General features: G+C 37.9%; 1 protein-coding gene across 1 annotated transcript; it reads right to left on the bottom strand.

Annotated features, from left to right (window-relative positions):
* Nucleotides 1–10: 10 nt before the first annotated feature.
* Nucleotides 11–19,399, bottom strand: MCCC1 (methylcrotonyl-CoA carboxylase subunit 1). The gene is made up of 19 exons (XM_048059633.2): nucleotides 19,256–19,399; nucleotides 18,018–18,067; nucleotides 17,359–17,498; nucleotides 17,018–17,113; nucleotides 16,730–16,851; nucleotides 15,580–15,727; nucleotides 14,642–14,763; nucleotides 13,642–13,753; nucleotides 13,235–13,316; nucleotides 12,283–12,410; nucleotides 10,423–10,606; nucleotides 9,828–9,937; nucleotides 8,533–8,749; nucleotides 7,810–7,896; nucleotides 7,181–7,230; nucleotides 5,272–5,409; nucleotides 4,392–4,499; nucleotides 3,132–3,203; nucleotides 11–1,610 (listed from the first exon to the last, which is right to left on the bottom strand). Exons 1-19 carry the CDS (start codon nucleotides 19,300–19,302, stop codon nucleotides 1,491–1,493), a joined length of 2,133 nt encoding a protein of 710 aa, XP_047915590.2. The 5' UTR covers nucleotides 19,303–19,399; the 3' UTR covers nucleotides 11–1,490.
* Between the last annotated feature and the right edge of the window lie 1,511 nt (nucleotides 19,400–20,910).

Raw genomic sequence — 20,910 nt, 5'->3', positions numbered from 1 at the left:
AAAACAAACATTCCAAATCCAGCTTAATTTTTATTTGGCGGTAAATAAAAATCACCGTGGCAATCCTCTACAAGACGATCATTTGATTTCACTTTTTGTAAAGTGGCCACTGGATTACCAGGAAAATTGAAAAGTAGTATTCTTATGCTTTTAATATACAGACCGTCTAGACACATTTCAGTTTTTACAATTCTTGTCTGCATTGCAGGTAAGGCTGCACAGTTACAGAATCCGAGCAGAAAATTGCCCAAGACATTGTATATTAACTCTGAAATAAGGATTTATTTGCACAGATATAACTAGGAGTTTGGGACCACTGCAGCACCTATTTGTTCCTTTGTGCAGTATCAATGTAACAGAAGTCCATATGACCAGCAGAACTTCACCTTAACCAAAATTTTGCAAGTAACAAGTTTGTAACAATTGAAACATTCCATTGATTTTTATTTTTTTTTTTACTTCTCTGTTCCCTTATCTTTGCGACAGTTTTTAAACAAGTTAAAAAAAAAAATGGTAAACCATCAGTATGCTGTCTGAGAAATATTTTCTTTAAATATCAAAAACCTATCCATTTTCTCTTTTGCAACACTACAGATGCAAAAAGGTATATTATTCTCAGTTATATTTCATGTTATTATAAAGATCTTGGTACTTCACTCCAGCCAGTAAGTAACATATTTGAACATGAACAATATGAGAAAAGTAATGAGGATTTTGAAGTCAGTATTTTATTTTGGCACAATTTCCAAGTATTAAATAAGCTTATCATCTTTCTGTGCTACTGCTTCATGTTTAAAGATCAAATATTACCTTTGGAAAGCAGTCACATTCCAACTTTGATTAGTGTAGCAAGTGTTATTTTGTATTTTTATTTTTTTTTATCACATATTTCAAAGTATATTAAAATAATTTTTGAAATGCAAATTTTCACTGCTCATTGAGGTAAGTATGAAAACAGATGCACCAAAAATGACTGAGAGGCATCCTGGGTTACAAACAATCCTCAATTCTCTATTTGGGCAAAAAGACAAGGCCACAAACAGAAATTTTGCATGAGAAATTCATTCGTGAAGTAATTATCACCTTTCAGATTCCCTTCAAATGAAGGAAATCTCACATCTCAGGGAAAATAGGCATCTTTGAATGAAAAAGTAGGCAGAAGAACCCTAGCTATCCATAACGTACAGTCCTTACTAACCTCTCGTATCCTTAAGTCGGTCCATATCTTTTCCCAGCCTAATGCCTTTACACAGGCAAACACAATCACTGAACAACAATCATGTAGGTCCACAAGTTATATACACGATTAAAGTATATTGATAGCCAAGATTTCAGTAAAGTCAGCATAATTTACAGCACAACTATGCAAGGAGTGCAGAGGAAACCAATTCCTCAATCCATTATACAAAACAGTGCTGAAAATGTGAAGAAAACTTCTCCTGAGAGAATATCAGCAAAGTAGGAAAAATAAAATGCACCTTCCTTGAATTTTATTTTGATTCAGCCTCTTCATCCATGAATTCAACTAGCGGAGCATGTCTATTGGCCTGGGCACCTTCTTGGAAATGAACCTTTTTTATCACTCCTGCCTTTGGAGCCCTTATGGTATGCTGCATAGAAACAGATCAATAGTGAACCAGCAGAGTAGGTTGTTGGTTGTTTTCTTTTTTCTCTCTCTCCAGCAACTCTTAATATTACTCTTTGGAGCAATTAGAACATGACATACTTAATTACTTCCTCTGACACTTGTATATTTATTTTAAGCCTTCTTTTAAAATGTTATCCTACCCTTTATCAAGTTTTATTTCCTCATCAATATTTATTTTGGTAAGTATACCGGAGACAAAAATGCTAAATAATGGTGTATTTTGAAGTATGAACAGCTGAATTATGCTTCACTAATACTTTTTTTTTTTTTATTACACTAGATAGCAGGCAGAAATAATAAAGTTTTAGTCCACAATATATAACAGATTTGTTCCAAGAGCAATCTGCAGATTTACTAAAGACAATTTTGTTTGCTCCTCAAGACAGGTATTTACTGAAAAGATTTTAGGCAAATCAAGTTGAAATGCAAACATGACTATTAGTGACAGTGAAGGAATAATGTGTTTTCATACTGATCCCCAAACTGGTATACTTGTTATTTTATCAGGTTAGTTTTCGATTTAAGTTTTGATTCTTGGTTGTTTTCTACATAGGTTTTCTACATAGTCTAATACCAAAACATTTACTAACAAATGTTAAATCCTCACATCAAGCAAGAATTCATTTAAATAATGTTTTTGAAATTTTACACTTTGAACAGCACTGCAAAAAAAAATAAAAAGACATCTAACAGCCTGAGATATCAGCTGGAAAGGCATAAATATTTAGTATTCAATCTCAAATAATTTGGGGGTGTAACTCGGGGTGCAATGCTGCATTTCATGTAATTTTAGTGCAATTTCTACAGGGACGTCATTAAGGGAAAAGCAAATTTTCTCAACAATATTTATTCTGCTACCACAAACTGAAGTGTAAAATAAACTAATAAATCCAAATCCAAAGAGTTCAGGTTACAAAATCTATAGTTCAAACAATTTTAGCCATGGCCAAGCAATGTGACAACAGATAATGGCCAAAATACAAGTCCACTGAATGTCATGTGGACATACTAAAAGATTTTTTTAGTATGCTCTTGGCAAAGCCTTTATGCAAATAATAATAAAATTTACAAAAAAATCTTGGGCATATTTACAAAGTCACCAATAGGTGAATTTCTGCATGAAGTTACTGTAGGCATTAGAATAAATACACTTTTATCATGGAGAGCAAGGAATAGACCTAGACAGTTTTGTACTAGAAATGAAAGGATTGTTAGCTTGTTGTAAGAGGGATGAAAGGGACTGACACTGTAACCAAACAAATGTTAAAACATCTGCAGAGTGCCACAGATTATATAATCATCATTTGTTAATATTAACAACAAATGTAATCCCCTAAAATCTAGTCTGACGCAACACTTGTTTTACAGCATATAAAGTACAAGCAACAATCTGCACAACACATCATTAATGCAATCAAAACTGATGCACATATGACCGTATTTTTATTTTCTCAGTAATTAAAGCTTTTTATATGTTACTCACCTCCATTTTCATAGCTATCATAACCATTAGAGGGTCTCCAATCTGAACCTCATCCCCTGCTTTCACAAACACCTACAATTCAAATTGGGAAAAAAAATCATGCACGTCTGATCTGCACCATTAAAGAACAGCAGCTGGATCTTGGCTAGCACGATCCACTGAGTAATTGTGGTTTTTCAGAACAGCCTCATAATATCTTCATTATTGTTGAATTGGGTATTTGAGTTCTCTACATAATACTCAAGGGGAGTTAAAGGTTTTACAAAGAGGTTCAATACCAGTCAACAGGATAATGAGGAAGCCATTTATGTTTCAAAGAGGAAACACTAGAAGAGACAAAGTATATTCGACTCCATCTGGGCTTAAGAAGCTTCTATTTTGAGATACGAAGTCCAGAACCTCTTCCTGGAGACAGACTCTGCAAAATCCAGAGATGGCAGGAGCCACCTATTTTTTCTGCAGCCCTGATTTAGAATGCTTCTTGAACTCCATGCAGTGGTCAAAGCACCAAGCCTGCCAGAGTTCAAGAAGCATGTGGACAGCACTTGCTATTGTGGAGCCAAGAGTTGGGCTCAACAGTCCTTGGGGGTCCCTTACAACTTGGGATATTCTATGATTCTAGAATCTCTCTCTAGAATGTAAGAGATCCACAATTAATGTACTCCACTTTCTCAAAGGGTTCGTGCCTTTTTTTTTTTTTAATCACTAGCAGAATCCCCTAACTACTAAAATTATGTATCCTGGACATCTCACTTCTGTTGAAGCTTTTCCACCATATACAGAAGACATTGCTAAGTTAAAGAAAAAAAAAAAAAAAGAAAAACAGAAACAGAAGCTTAAAAATAGAACTTAATAGAAAAAGCTTTTTTTTTTTTTTTTTTTTTTTCCAAGCACATCTATCATCTCATTCTTTGGTTATATGAAATGGGTCAAACAGCCTATAGCATTTCAGGGAACTCTGGATTAGAAAGCAGTTAAGATGAAGGAAAAATTCAAACAAAAAATTCAACCAGTAGGATTAGTTATATATTCATACCTTCCTGAGCTCTAGAAAAAGAAACAGAGAAGCCTGAAAAGACTCTTGGGTGGCTGCTGGAAGGTCAGACTAAACAGGACTTTATCTAAATGGGAGGACCCACACAGCACTGACATTTTTGGCCTTGACTCTTTCCTGGCAGTATAGAACCATGCACCATTGCTGGAAGAGTGACTCTTGACATAATAGTGTTGAATTCATTTTTCTACCCATATTATAATTACCTTTTCAACTGTGCCCGTCATGGGTGCTACGGCACCACCTTGCATCCCTGCTGAGCTCACTGCAGATAAGTACTTGGGTACGGGAAGGCCAATCTGAGCACTACCTTCCTACAGAAAATAAAATCAACAGCATGAGTTAACAACATAATATAATACCGCTAGTACGTGTGCTGATATACAGGAACAGGACAGACCCAGATTTATGCAGAAGCAAATTAGTTAATTGTTTGGGGTTGCAGGCTACTGGAGCCAGGTCACAAGGATGGGGGGCATGCTGACTGCTTTGCAATGTCAAAGTCCTCAAGATCCATGCCTGTTGCTGCTGAAGGATCAGAGAGGAGGAAACTACACCTGTGAAAATGAGGCTCTACATGGACCTTTGTCCCACATCCATACCTTCTTTATTCATGCAGCAACAGCACAAAGTTTTAGAAAATTAGTAAAGGCTGTTTGCATAAGGAGTAGGTAGGCTGCTAAGACACTGCCATCTTCATGGCCAAGCACTGTCAATACGGTGAACATTTCACAGTCCACAATAATTGTCCTCTAACCATTGGAGCAACAAAATTTTCACTGCATGCTTGTGAATGTCTTAAGTGTCACAGAATTAGGTGTTAGTTTAGAAACCAATACATAATCATTTGCAACTCCTTTGATTCACCTAATTGCGTTTTATCTTTGCACAAGCACTTAATCTTCTCATTCACAGACCATAAGCAACTAATTTCTAATTATAGCTGTAAATCCACCACATATCAAAGCATTATGGGCCAATATAAAAATTTCAATTATGATTCTCTTCCCCATTCTATTGCAATTTATGTTGTTCATTTACAAGTATAAAACTTTAAACTTGTGATAAAAATGAAAGATACTTTACCGGAGAGAAGAGATAAATGGTGTTGTCCAAAATGACCAATTTGGACTTGCACACTGTTCCATTTACTGAAGACCTCAAGTAAACTGAATCACCTTCCTTGAAGATCTCTCCAGAAATCACGAACATTTTATCTTCAATCTGAAAATTAAACACTTTTATAAGGAGAAAGCCTAACCCTTCATGAACACTAAAATAATAAAGCAGAAATTAGTGTTTGTAGTATATATTCATAACCTGTGTTTTGTTTCTTCATAGATAATTCTGGATATATTTTTTTAATCACCTTTTTAAATCTTATGTATCCTTTATTTTTTGATTAACAGAATGTATTGTGTATCCAATGCAGTCAGCTCAGATTAGCTAATACACTCTCCCCAACACAGTCTGTATCATAAACTATGCAACAGCAGTCAGCAAAACATAAAGGTATGCTATTTCTCAAGAACAAAAAAAAAAAAAAAAAAAAAAAAAGAATTTTCTGTTTAGTGATGGGACCTGGACCCAGTATTTCTAATTTGTCCTAACATCTTAACTTTCTTCAAACCCATATTAACCACCTCATTTCACAAGTTTCCACTCTGCTTTACAGAAGATAAGTATGTTTCTCACTCTTGGAAATTTTTCATACAAAATCTTCAACACATTCTCCATAAACGTACAAAAGAGCAGAGAAAATCAGTAATGGAAACAGTGTCAATTAGACAACAAAACAGCAAAAGACCAAATGGAAAGGTCATTTATTTGCACGTAACCCTTTCATCTAGGTCAATGGAAATTGGACGTCTGCCACAGCTTCAGAATATGACGACATTAAGAATTTGAATGTAAGTGTGCTGTGTTTAGCTTATATTTTTAGTTGCAAGTCTTGCTGAATGATATTGGGAATCAGAGACTTGCTAGTCTTCAAGAAAGTTACAGGCAGAGATAAAATTCAGTCTACATTTATACAGTCACACACTATTTTCCACTGAACGAACACCTTATCACACGCATTGAATGGATACCGCCTATCTGACACTGATCCCTGATAAAATATCCTTTGCTTGATGAGCATCCTGAGCAGGGACGCAAGTTAGATCAACACTAGATCAAGCACTGTGAGCGCTTGCCAGTTCCCTGGCCCAGTAACCTGCTCTTAGTTGATATCGGTCCCAGGGCAGGTTTTGTAGCACTCTGGTGGCACTGTCCTCTTCATGATCAGCTCCCGAGGCACACAGCTCTGCTTCTCCAACCCTTATCTCCAGCTTCTCTCCATTTCCATCTCAACCTGCATTCTTCCTTTGGAGTCCACGTTCTCCCCAGTAGCACTTCACCTCCCGCAAAGACCTCACTCAGTGTCCTTTCCACCCTCTTTATATTTTGCTGACGTTACTTATATGGGAAAAGCCTAAAATGTAAAAGCTTTCCTGTATTACTTATGTAATCAATACACTCAAAATAACCTGAAGGTTATTTGAGGGATGTGGGTTATTTCAATATTCATATCTCCAAAAAAATAATTGTATAAAGGCTTGAATTACCTGACATGGGGATATACACCTGAAAGTGCAAGAATTTTCTCACTATTTGTGTACTATGTTCATCTCTATACAGTCTCAGCAGTTCATAAACACTGATTCCTCTTCATTATTTCCGTTTTCTGAATATTAGAAACGAGAAACTCATCTACAGAGAGACTGCATTCTCAAGTGTGTAATCATTTGGGGTGCCAAATTCAAGATAAAATCCATTATGACACCAAAAAAGGAGTGAGTATGACTCCAAGGCTAAAATACTGAAGTCTACAACAACTGCTGCAAGTGAACCAAAAACAGACTCCTAATCATCAAGCAACTTTAATAATAGTTGATAACAAAAAAGTCTGTAAGAAACTGATTCTAATGAAATATCTGAAAAAAGTCTACTTTACCTGCATGGTGTATGATCCTTCTTTACCGTAACTTACAGCTACATCCACAACTGTTCAATAAAGCAAAATATATGTAAGTTAATACAATTATAGGATCTAGAGAATAAAACCATATAAACTACACTTAATCTTTTTGATAAAAAAAGAGACCTACCAATACTAAGAGAAGAACGAGTGTTTTCAGAGTAGCTTAGCAGACACTGTAGATTTCACACTGAATTCTAGACAATTTGCCTTTCAAAGCTGACCATCTGAAGCTATGCTCTGAAATCTGTACATTTAGTTACCTGGACAGGAAACAGATTTTTGAGGGGGAAGAACTGCTTAACACTACCACACCTAAGTCACGTCAAACAAAACAGCACTCAGTTCTTCCAAAATCTCAACCTTATTCATTTAAGTGATGAACATCATTAGGGCCGTTTGAATTTGGTTTTTATCTCTTCAAGATCTAAGGGCACAGATTTAATAATTAAACATGCAACCTTGTGAATTCCCTTCCCAGCTTCAATTGCCTAAAACTCAACACTGCTTCCATCTGCTATTTCTTAACCTGAATTTTCAATCACCAGTTGAAATAACTTTCTCAAGTATTTCCTCTCCCTCCACACCCAATTTTAATCACTTACTATTTTCCCCATCCAGCAGAGACAGTTTTCTAGTATAGCATATATTTATTCTTCTACCAGTGCTGGATGCAAATGGTGAGAATTTATCTAAAACACAAAACATACAGACATGTTACTTTTATTACAGTTTGGCAAAACACACAACATTTAGAACTTACACCACGAAAATCACTGTCCTATTAAACTTACACATTTATACTGCACATTAAAGATCAGGGAATCCCTGCAATAGATGGTGACAATCCATCATTCAAACTGCAAGACTGAATAAACTGAGGCTGTATTCATCTACATAAAACACGTAGTCCTTTTCATCCCATTAAACCCCTCTGCCTCTCCCAATTCTAGCCAGTCAGTCTTTATCTCTGAAGACCTTGGTCCAACTGTAGGACTAATGGTGACAGATACTCACTGCACTTGTAAAGAGCAAAAAGGACGCAGTGACATAGATTAAGAATCCCAAGGTCTTTCAGACAGGCGCTTATCTGAAGTGCCTAGGGAAGTAGTCTCTACATTACAGTGGTGATATATTCAATATCTGTCTCTCAACAGAAGTTATAGTCTGCTGTGTGCATAAATATCTGACAAATGCTATAACGCAGAACCCTGAGCATGCACCAAGTAAGGCAAAAAGGGAGTACACAAATTAAATAATTACACATGAGGTCACAGCACTGTCTCATCCAGTCAAGCAAAACAAAACAGAAGAAGAACGATCCTTACCACCTGACTGATCTCTAAAAGCATCTGTTGCCATTTTCTCTTTCAGTATGAGTCCCAGAGCTGCCTGACACACAACTTCATGTCGCGTTGCCTTTTTGGCTGGAAACAGTTCATCATGGTGTTGAGGAATGAAATTAGTGTGCACATTTCCAGCCTCAAACTGTGGGTGTCCTGACAGGCTCAGTAAGAAATCAATATTAGTGCTTAATCCTACAATCTGTCAAGAAAAAGAAGCATATTGCCAAGTTGAAATGAAATTATGAATGCACAGCTTTCTGCTCAACTTATGCATAGATGAAACTTTCTTCATACAGCACCAACAATGCATAGCTTATGAACAAAATGTAATTAATTCAACTGGTACATTTTATTACATATAAAACCACTACTTTTAAAAAAGATTTTTTTTTTAATTGTAGATTTCTCAAAAGCACTCTGTTTCCAAAACGATACCTTTGTCCACTGTGAAGTCAAAGAAAGCTTTCCAGAAATAGTTAGGGGAGGAGGTGATTTAGGGAAAAAAAATTCCTGCTTTGGAAAATCTTGCTCTGAGTATTCAAAAGAACACTCCTAATATGAAAAGACCCTCTTGTTAAAAATTAGTTATATAAGTTTCAGATATTCCAGATATCCAGATATATTATTTCAGATATTCCATATTCCATATTATTCCATTATGTTTTAATCGCAACAAATATAAACAGTGAGTTTTTAAATCTACTGTACCCTATTCATTTCCTGTACTGCAAAATATCTAATCAAGTATATATGTAGAAGATATATATAAAATACCTGTATTTTTAAAGAGAAAAAAGAGGATGACTTCTTGAAAATAAGTCATAGATTAAAAAGTCTCCTTATTTCCTTACCACATGTATAGTCTAAAATCTAATTGCTTTTATAAATCAGAAATTACAAGCAAACATCATGTGATACAAATTTTACCTGCAAATTTCTTTTATTTTAAGAAAACTATGACAAGGATCAACACGTTTGTTATTTAGCCTTACTGTTCTACAAAGACCCAGCTGTATCATCCAACTAAAAGGTATCACCAACTTAAAAACCCATGTGGAAAACTGGACTTCACACTTATCTCTATCAACTCCACCAATGAAAACAGTTTGCAAATTAGGAAAATAACAAATAATGAATCTGAAATGGTAGTGACAATCCAAACTTCTTCTAAAAACCACTTCTGCTTTATTGCAGTTTTTTTATCTGTATGCTGTTAGCTCAAGGTGTTCAAGAAGTTAGTTCAAGATTTGAAATCACACTGGGTTCCTCCTACTTACATTATATTGATGCAAGCTGTATCGCAACTTTCTCAGTGCTGCTTGACGATCGTCAGCCCAAACAACTAACTTTGCAATCATTGGATCATAATGAACAGAAACCTCATCACCTAAAATATATGAAAAAAATTCTGTAACACTACAAACGTATTTTCTGAAAGCTGGCGTACATAATGCTGCACAGCATATGGAATTAAAACTCTCTGACACAAGTAATGGCATGTTTCTGTATGGTCTTAAAGAATATTTATTAACTTGAATGATGTGACCTGGCATTTCAGTTCCAAGGAAAACCTCAGTACAGACTTTTATAGAGGTAACATTATTCAAATTAGCCGGACTAATAAATTGTGATAAGAATAAAATCAGCATAATCCAGCAGACAATAATTTGTATAGAGATAAAATAAGGAGGTAAATAAAATAAATAAAATAGTAATTGTACATGCACAAACATGAGGAAGAATAATTCTGTGGAGATTGGTATTTAACAACACCCTGTGGGACAAATTTATTTAGGCCAAAGCAGCAAACGTTTATAATGAAAAGCTTTTGATGTTTAATATTTCTAACTACACCACTGCCTTTAGTTTTACCTTGTCTGACTCCAGTTTCTATCCGGGTGAAATTATCAGGTGGTGGGGTGGACAAGTGCAACAATGGCCCAGCCCCTGGCATGAAGTTATTATTAGGGTCTTCAGCATATATTCTAGCTTCAAATGCATGGCCTCGGAGCAGAATCTCTTCCTGCTTTAGGGGAATCTTCTCTCCAGCTGCAACCTGAAAAGGTGTTCTTTTCTTTAATGCAGGATCAATATTCTGGAGTGTCAATGTATGAAAGAAGATTAAATATCCTTCCTCCAAACACGAGCTATTAGAAAGTGCGTTAAAAAAGGGCAAGGAAAAAAAAAGTGTTAAATCATAAATGGCTAATTCTGAACTTACTCCTTCCTTTTTTCTGAGTCACTAGTCAAAGGATTTTGAATTATTACTGTAAATTGACCTCATAGTATTTCACACAGCTTAAACATAATGGAAAAAGTCTTTTTTTTCCTACTTGTTATGTCAAAAACAATTAAATGCTTAAGTTAAAGGTTGACCAACCAAGATGTTATTTGAGAGAAAAACTGCTCTAAAAGCAGACGATAAAATGGATTACTGGCAGCCAACACTGTTGGCATAAACTGCTGATTGTTTTGTATAGAGGGACCTGTACATGTAGATGATTGTTTCTCTAGGGTAATTTCTAAGAATTTACAAAATCTTTAATAGGCAAGAAAATATCATTTTATTCCTCGAAGGATTTTTCATTACAAATGCAGGAATACCAACAAACACCAATAACATGCCAGTTTGAGACTGAAAAAAAACCAGCTTTTAGGGACAAAATAATAAACCTGCTGCAGTTCAACAGACAGGAGACCTTCACCAGGAAGCAACACAAACTCCACCTACAAGTGGAAATACCAACTCCTACTAAAAATCTTGAGCAATGTTTTTTCTTCATTTGAAGCACTGTGGTTTTTCCATGCTCACTGAACTATGGCTTTCAGCAGAGGCAGCAGAATACAACCTAGCCCTCAAACAAATATTACTACACAGATTTAAAAAAAAAATTCTCTCTCAAAGAACTGACAGACATTTTCTGTCTTCAGACTCACATGCAAAGACCAGTAAACTTCTTCACCTTCTCTCTTTTTAGTGTTGTTTGACCCCTGCTCCAACTCAGCCCTCAATGCTCAACTTCCACTCCTAGATCAGCAAGCCAAAAGCCTCCTTTTTTGCATCCGCATTTGGCATTTTGTTTTTCTTTCTGTTTACACGAAACACTCCACCACCCTATCTATTTAAGCTCAATGTGTGCTGCTGTCCTCACTTTTTGATTTATCTAAATAGATTTTTTTTTTTTTAATTTCCAGTTCCCTAAGGTCCAAAACTTCCTGTTCAAATGTGTGAGTAATCTCTCTGCACACTGGGTGTGTGAGGAAATAGCCTGTTTCCAGCCCACATAACTATACATTTATTTTAGAATGCGACTATACTGGTACAACACCAGACATATTTTTGTGAAGAGTCTTCCTTCCATGGCCTGATCAAAGTATTATTTGGGGCCAGAGATACATTTAAAGTAGAGTTTAAGATACTGTTGAGCATGGCAAGAGAAAGGTCAAGACCCTACTCCTCCCACTTTCCATATCCTCTACAGTTTCACTAAATATATGGAGAGAAAGTTTTTCTCTCCAAAATTGGAAGAATTTGTTGGAATTGAGAGCAACCACAAAATACTTTACAATCAAGGTAATAAGAGATGCTCCTCCAGAGCAAAGAAAACTCTACCCAACTAGCGGAATGGCAAATAAGCATCTGAAAATCTATCTGATCTCTCATAGGCAATACCAAAGAGTGCTACTCACCAGACAAGAGGGACTCTGCATCTGAAATCAATTATCACTTACCCTAAGCTGCCACTCCACCAAGTCTGTTCCAGTGATCATCTCTGTAACAGGGTGCTCTACTTGCAGTCTGGTATTCATCTCCATGAAGTAAAAGTTATGCTGGGAGTCCATAATAAACTCCACTGTTCCTGAAGTATTTAATAAACAAAGGACGTTTCACGAGGCTTTCTCAAGACAGATATCTAAGGCACGTAATTGATCTAAATAACAACAAGACTATCATTTCTAAAACAGATGCAATGAATCTCATTAAATTCCATGCAAATTATCTTTATGGGTGACACAGTTGAGGTCTGAAACAAAAGAGTTGTTTCCTTGCATATTTACATATTCTGTGCCATTTAGTGACCATTCTCCTCCTTTAGCAGTACAGCTACATTTCATTAGAGGTCTAAAAAAGTACATCAAGACTGCTGAAAGCACTGTGTCTAAGGAGAGGGCATGTTTTTTTTTTTTTTTTACTTTTTTAAATAAGCATCCAAAGAAGCCAATGGGAAAACAGAAGAAGTGACAAATAATTTTAGCAGGTAATTTTTCATTTGGAAAATAGTATGGATTTTATAGACAGTGAGTTTTGTTTTTTTTTTAAAGGCTTTACTGTTTGAGGATAAGGTTTTATTCTTTGTAAGCTGAAAGATAAATTATTTTCCTTTGCCTTGTTTAAACTTACTAACATTCACAATGCTCGCTTTCCAAAAACAATCTTGTTGATTGAATCATCTGCTCTGAAATTCTTCCTCTTTCTGTTCTCCTGCCACTGGTCTTAAGCACAGACCAGGTACACTCATTTAAATTTATAATTACATGAGAATTAACTATTACTTGCTTCCACCTTAAAAAAAATCTGGCATGTGTGTTGTACACTAAAACAATCAGATGTCATTTGCTCTGAGATTCAGAGTCTTAATAAGCTAAAAGGATATCACTGGAGCATCCACACCTCCAGACCTACCTGCTCCTACGTAATTCACTGCTTTAGCTGCTTTGACAGCAGCTTCTCCAAGTCTCTTTCGAACTTGAGGATTAATTCCTGGCTGTAAATAATAACAGTAATACATAAAATAACAAATTTCAGTGATATTAAACTTACTATGCATGAATATTTTGCAGCGTCTAGAAACTGTACTGTAATCCTTGCCAATAAGTGAAATTTTTTTTTTTTCCTAAGAATCACTTTCCTAAACATCTTGATTTTTTTTTTTTTTAGGTAGAACAGTTTCTACAGCAAAATTAAAACAGGTGGTGAGAATTACAAATAAATTACTACCCCGTTTGATAAATTACATGGTGGGGCTTAGCAATGACTTTAAAAATATGTCATTTTATAAAAATAGAAAAATATAAGAACTTTCTTCTCACCCCTGGTGCCTCTTCAATGATCTTCTGATGTCTTCTTTGCACGCTGCAGTCCCTCTCAAACAAATAGACCACATTGCCATGCTGGTCACCAAACACTTGGACTTCAACGTGCCTGTTTCATAATAATAGATGTTACCATATATTTCACTGAATCCCCAATCCTGCAACTGACTTCACCCAAACAGACTTTGAATTTGTACACAGTCCTGTACTCTTCAGTAAGATTTCTTAGAGGTTTAGGTGTCTGCTCTTGAATAGCCAAAAATGAACAAATGAGGGTCTTAAATGAAACCTCATTGGTCAAAATAAACAAGATATATATTTAAACGCTGCTACCTCTCTACTAATTATGACGTTACGATAAAAGTAGAAATATTTCATTATTATTTGATTATTTTCCTCCAAATTTCAGAATTTAATATAATTTCAGAAGAGGCAGCAGCCCTGACTCTAGAATAACCTTATTTATTTTGACATACCATTTCAGAGGACAGCTATTAAATGACAGAACTTCATTCTTTGTGTAAAACTAAGGAAAACTTGTCACCATTCAGGTAAATCCTCCAATGCTGGCAAATTCCCCAAGAATTTAATGAGATTTTCTCATGTCTAGCTGATAGCATAAGCAAGCCCCCACTTTCTTTCTTATGAATGCTTTCTTTACAGTGCTGCTTCAAGAAAGAAGATGTAAAGTGCAAGATTATCAAAAAGACCTCCGTCAAAAACTCATAAGAAAAAACAAATGAGTTCAGTTTCACAGGTCAGGACGAGCTACAGACTATCACTTCTGTTTTAAATATTAAGTTAGAGGAAGAATAAATAACTAGTTTAGGGCATCTGAGGGCAGCAGAAACACCACAACATCTTTACTCCATTATGTAGTTGAAGCAGTATAAAGTGATTCTTTCTAGATGGAAATTTCACTCTATTACTAAAACACCTGCTTATTTAACAGTAAAATAAACATTATGCTGTTCTTATTAAAACATCTGTTTCTCACCTTGGATTATCTACAAACTTCTCAATCAGCATTGCATCATCATTGAAAGACTTCTTTGCTTCTCTCCTTGCTGATTCTAGTTGGTCCAGAAACTCCTTTTCTGAATGAGCAATTCTCATGCCCTACAACACACACACACAAAGAAATAAAACATATCTAAATGTCTAAGAATACAGTACACAGTAAAAATCCTTGATGTACACAAACAGGTTCACGACTAAAACAGCAAGAAATGCACTTAACGATAACAATACAAATTGCTCATCAATTTCCAATAAGCTAATCCTATTGTAAATCCTACTGAAAGTGCCACTAGAAGTGCAATAGATATTATCAATACATTGATATACATGCATATCAAATGCAATTTGATTCTTAAATATCACTGAAGTTTTCCAAGACTGGCAAAGAAAACCTGATTTTATTATAAAATAATTATAGCTATTATGGAAATAACAAGAATTCTCTGTCATTCAATTTTTGCAGATAAATATTCCAGAGTAAAATCAGATTTCGACAGGGAATTCACAATACATTAAAAAGTGTCTAGACACCAAATAGTTAAGTATATTTCTAATCATTTTTATTCAACATTTAAAACTGTTAATAAAAAAAGACAGAGGCTATCACTAGGTAACAATTTCATGTCACCTACTTTCACACAGATAAGCCTGAATGACAATTTTTCTGCTTATGCGAATTACTGGAAATCCACTGAAATAAAACAAAACTCTCCCAATTTACTCCAGCTACTTATTTTCTGCCTGGCTGCACAATGAATGACGTAAGATTTCATTGTGCTGTACTGGACATTATTAATAAATTTTAACCAAACATAGTTTTCCAGTTTGTTTTCAAACATTTCTTTTAGAATAAACTAGAAACTGAGGCATGACAACTTTACGCCGTGACAAACAGATCTGCATTATGTCCTTTACCTTTCCTCCACCTCCGCGAACAGCTTTAATCATTACTGGATATCCTATTCTCTTGGCATGGTCTTTTAGACATTCATCTGATTGATCTTCTCCATGATAACCTTCAACAACAGGAACGCCAGCAGCAGACATTATAGCTTTGGAAGTGCTTTGACAGAATAGTTTTATGTTTAGAATGAAAATAATATTTTTCTCTTACTTTTAAGCTCCAAACCTATATATGTTACCCATGTTAATTCTCCTTACAGTAGTTCCACTCATACCAGTGAGGGTTACAGAAGTGGATTATGCAGCATTTTACTGTAATTAATCAAATGCTTCAAACAGGGACTTTTTTCTCCAATCTCTCCAGATAAAAGTGGTGGTCAATTCAGGCTTATTGTTCTCTCTTATCTTTTGACCCATGTTATGGAGGTCAAAACCTACCATTTTTGTATTACCACACTACACCTTACCAAAACTATATTTAAGGTTCTACAAAGACAAAACTCTTTTCATGATACAGGCTGGATTCACACCACATAAAACACTTGAGCATAACACCAATTACTTCAAACAGGCATGCAAAACTAGATAAATCACAGAGGTAATTTACCCTCATATTAGCAAGTGATAAAAAATTAATTTGCTGAAATTAATATTGCACAGTTTGTGTGTTAGTAATAACCTTATTTCCATATCCTAGTTTTATACTTTATAGACCAAAGAAATGTTTCCAGGGTAAGTAACTATGAATAAGATCCTCTGTGATGAATAAAACTTGTCACCCCATTTTACATCAGCCACAATAACCTCTGATGATAGGGAGTTTTCTTTTTTTTTCACCATTTTGATTCATTCAGGATCAATATGCAAGAGACACAACCTGACTCCTGAACCCTCACCTATATAACACTGCAAGGACCCTGTTCTGGAAAACTAGAATCAGTTAAGTATTTAATTATTAAGATCTCAATAACTGAACAATTCTTATGTCTACATGAATTCTACAGTTGCAAATTTGGAGCTTATTCCTTTGAAGAAAGCAATAAAAATAAGACAATGAAAACTGATGGAATAAAAAAATATGTAGCAACTGGTCCTTTAGTAACAAAATTAGCCTCGCCAAACTGTAAATTGCATAACCAAGTAACAAATTAGAAATAGATACCTCTTAATACCCATATCTCTGATAGCAGATGAAGGCGGACCTATGAAGATGATTCCCTCTTGCTTGCACAACTCTGCAAACTCTGTGTTTTCTGAGAGGAAACCATAACCTGGATGAATAGCCTAAAATAGAATAATGTTACCAGCCTATTTTTATATTAGTTTAGCTTAGAATACCCTGAAACTTCAGTATACTGCTAAGGAAGCACAAGATGCAAATATCATGAATAAACATGAAAAACTGAAGAGCAGGCAGGTATCCAAAGATTTAAGGTCATGATCAACGTACCTGTACCGCGGAGGCCTTGGCCACCTTTATGATTTTCTCCATGGACAAGTAACTCTGCTGTGAGGGTGCAGGACCAATGCAATATGCTTCATCTGCCTGTTACATCAAAAATAGGTATTACGCGGATTGTTTATTAGACAATAAAAAGCAATTTTAACTTCGAATTTCTCAGCTCATTTTATTGTTTATCAGACTGCTAGTATGCAACAGTTTAAATCATTGCCTCTCTTCCCAGAGAGACTCAACTGGGAGAAACCTGGAGAACTACCATTTTGAATGAATGTTAGTCCCATAAGAAAGTGTTTGCAGAATCAATCACAAACATAATGAATATACTTCACCATTGCTACATGCATGGAATTCTTGTCTGCTTCACTGTAAACTGCTACAGACTTCACACCCATTTTCTTTGCTGTTCGCATCACTCTGCATGCAATTTCTCCTCGGTTTGCAATAAGAATCTTCCCTATGTTGTGAACTCCTATTTAAAGGGATGAAGCACAGTAAGCAAGTTTAAAAATAAATATATAATTAAAACCAATGCTGGAAATAAAGCGATTTTAGAATTCTGATTTCTTTTTCACCATTTAGCGTTTATTCACGACAACAGGGTTCATTTAAATCACCTTGCTAAATTTTACTATTTTCTTTCTTATGTTGCTTAAATACTAATATGCCTAAAAAACAATTCTCACACTGACTTTGCAAACTTTGTATCACAAAAGGTCTCAGAGGAAAACGTCACAGAAAATGTAATATTTGTGTAAGTTGAGTATGACTACAACAGATAAATTATTCAAAATGTTGTTTAAAAATATTAAAGGTGATTTCTGGTATAACAGGTACAGACTACTGTTTTTGGTAACTATACAAATATAGCATACTTATAAAAAAAAAGAACCTACATCTTTTCAGGAACTAATGGTCTAAAACTAATTGTAAAACTATACACGTTACACAAGCAATTGAACCTTGCAGCCAAAGAAAGCATGTTACATACCCACTGCCGAGGAGACGCATCTCACAAATCTTTGTGCTGGGTTCCATTGCCTGTACAATCAGAAACAAGCAGAATAGTTACGGAAGTGCATAAAGAAGTTGCAACCGAGCTACTTCTAGTTTCAGGTGCAAAGAAAGCACCAACCCAACTCTGAAGCTTCTGATACAACTATTTACACAGAACATACCGAAGTACAACATGCTAAGGAAAGGTGGACAAACTTCATCAGATCTCTGATTCCCTTTAGACACAACAGGAACAACGAACTGTCCCCTCGCTTTCTGAGCAGCATTCAAAGTTGAAGAGTTACTGTGGGTTACTCTAAGTCCTTTGGTGGACAAAACAGAGCATGGCACTTAATACAGAGTTGGCAACATGAAGTATTTGGGAAAGAAGACACAACCACAAAATAGAGTATCTTGCACAGGCAATAGTTGTTTATACAGACAGAAGGCACAAGAGCTGAATGTGAAAGATGTCAAGAAAGAAGAGTTTGAAAACTGAGAACAGAACTCTTCTTTCTGTGAATTTCATTTCAGAAATGGAAAGTTAAATCTCAAATATGACTGAAAGCTCTAAAGAAACCAGGTATTGAAGACTAAGTGGCTGCAAGAAAATGCTGAAGCAAACTCTTGAAGAAGTTTTAATTAACACATAGGTCAACTTTGGAATCTTGGATCAAGTCCAGTAATTCTTAAATGATACTGGACAAAAAGATGCAAGACGTCCTTGACGCCACACGATCAACAGCGAGATGGGACATCGCTTCCTGAACTTTTAACAGACAGCTGTCATTGTCACCAGCTCCTTCTGCCCTTACAGGCAGCACGGGGTGGCTATGGTGGGGAGTCAGTGACAGGTATCAAACCCCGAGTGCCCAGGACAGTTTGATGGAATCCACACCAGTTGCTAAAGCTGAATTTGAGGTTGTTGGGTTTGGGTCTGTTTGTTTGGGTGGGCCTTTTTTCCACAGCAGAAGCCGGCGCCGAGCAGCGCCTCAGCTCCCAAGGCGCACAGCCCCCTCCCCGCCTCCTCCCTCAGGCAGCCCGCCTGCACCCTGGGCTCCGCGACGCCTCCGCCAGCCCCAACCGCCGCCCGCCCCGCCGGCAGCCGTTAACGGCCGGGAGGAGAAGGAGATGGAGGAGAAGGAGGAGAGGAGCCGGGCATGGGGAAACCGCGGCGGAGGGAGCGCCGCCGCCTGAAGAAGCCGCGCGCCGCCCGCCCCGGCCCGCACTCACTGACGCTGCAGCGCCCAGAGGCAGCGGCGGCCCCGCACCAGCGCCATGTTGGCGAACGCGGAGGCCGGCGGGGCGGGGGTGTGCGCGCCAGGCCGGCCCCGAGTGGCTGCCGCTGAGGCGGGCGGCGGCGAGGAGGGGCCGGCGGGGCGGGGAGCCGGAGGACGGAGGTCACCGGGGGAGGTGCCGAGAGGGGGCTGCTGAGCGCTGGCTCAGCGGGTGGCCGCCTAGTGGGGCTCGTTCGGGGAGGCAGAGCCTGGGGGAGGCGGCAGAGAAAGTGGGCAATAAAGTGACGGAATAAAGCTGAGATAAACGTGAGGTGAAGCAGGCGGCAGGAGGAGTCTCGGATTCGTTTATGAACTCCTGGGCTCTGAGCTGTGTGCCTGCAGAATGGACTGCCCTGGGGGTTATGGTGACATATGAGGGGTGGCTGGGAAAGGCATAGGGATTCCCTGCCACCATAGCGTCCCTGTGCCCAGGCACGACCACCCAGCGCAAAACTGAGCAGTTTATGTGGAAAAGAGGGGTGAGACACGTCCCATCTCCACAGACAATGCAGAAGGGGCACCTCTTGCCTGCACCTCTTGCTCAGGTGTCGCCATATGGCAGGCATCCTGGTGCAGGGCCCTGCTAAACTTCCCCGTGCGGCTCCAGCGCCCTGCTTGTGCCCTGAAGAGACAGGGCACAGGGCAAGCTGCAGCTGGGTCAGGCCTGGTGGGGCCGTTGTTACTGTCCACGTTTAGCTGGCTCTCATTGCACAGCAAGCAAACAAGCTTGAATCACCAAGGTCACCTCACTTGTCTCAGTCACACCAATTTACAGAGCCCAGGTTAACAGAAAAGTTCAGATGAAGTGTGATACCGATAGACTGCAATAAAACATTTCCAGTGTAGTACTTAGATGACCATGACATTAAAATTATCTATGTAGAGAAATGAAAAATCAGTAGCACTTATTCAAAGTATTAACAGTTACTTATGACTCTGGAGGAAGGAGAGGCCTTGCAAAGGATCTAGATATGTTGGCACATTGGACAGCCATCAACACCTTGATGTTCCCCAAAGACGAATGCTGGGTGCTTCACGGGACGAAGCAACATCAGGCACAGGCACAGCCTGGGAGATGAGTGGCCGGAGAGTAGATCAGCAGGAAGGGACCTGGGGGTGCTGGTGGCAGCAGGCTCAGCAAGAGCCAGCAGCTGCCCTGGCAGCCAGGAGGGCAAACTGCATGCGGGGTGCGTTAAGCACGGCACAGCCGGCCTAAAGAGGCGATTCTCCTGCTGTGTTTAGCATTGGTGCGGCCTCATCTCGAGTATTGTCCCTGAAAGCATCCAGAGGAGGGCAGCAAAGCTGGTAGAAGGGCTGCAGGGCATGTCTGTGAGGGGAGGCTGAGGACGCTTGGGTTGTCTCCTCTGGAGAAGAGGCTGGGGGACAACCTCACCGCTCTCCGCCACGTCCCAAGGAGGGGAAGCGCAGAGGCAGGTGCCGGTCTCTGCTCCCTGGTCACTGAGGACAGGGTGCATGCGGAAATGGCACAAAGCTGCACCAGGGGGGTCAGACAGGACATTAGGGAAAGCGTCCTTACCAAGAGGGTGGTCAAACACTGGAACAGGCTTCCTAGAGAGGTGGTCGATGCCCTAGGCCTGTCTGTGCAAGAAG

This window comes from Anser cygnoides, chromosome 9 (assembly GCF_040182565.1).
Source record: "Anser cygnoides isolate HZ-2024a breed goose chromosome 9, Taihu_goose_T2T_genome, whole genome shotgun sequence".
NCBI lineage: Eukaryota > Metazoa > Chordata > Aves > Anseriformes > Anatidae > Anser > Anser cygnoides.
This window is presented reverse-complemented; position numbering and strand designations above follow the sequence as displayed.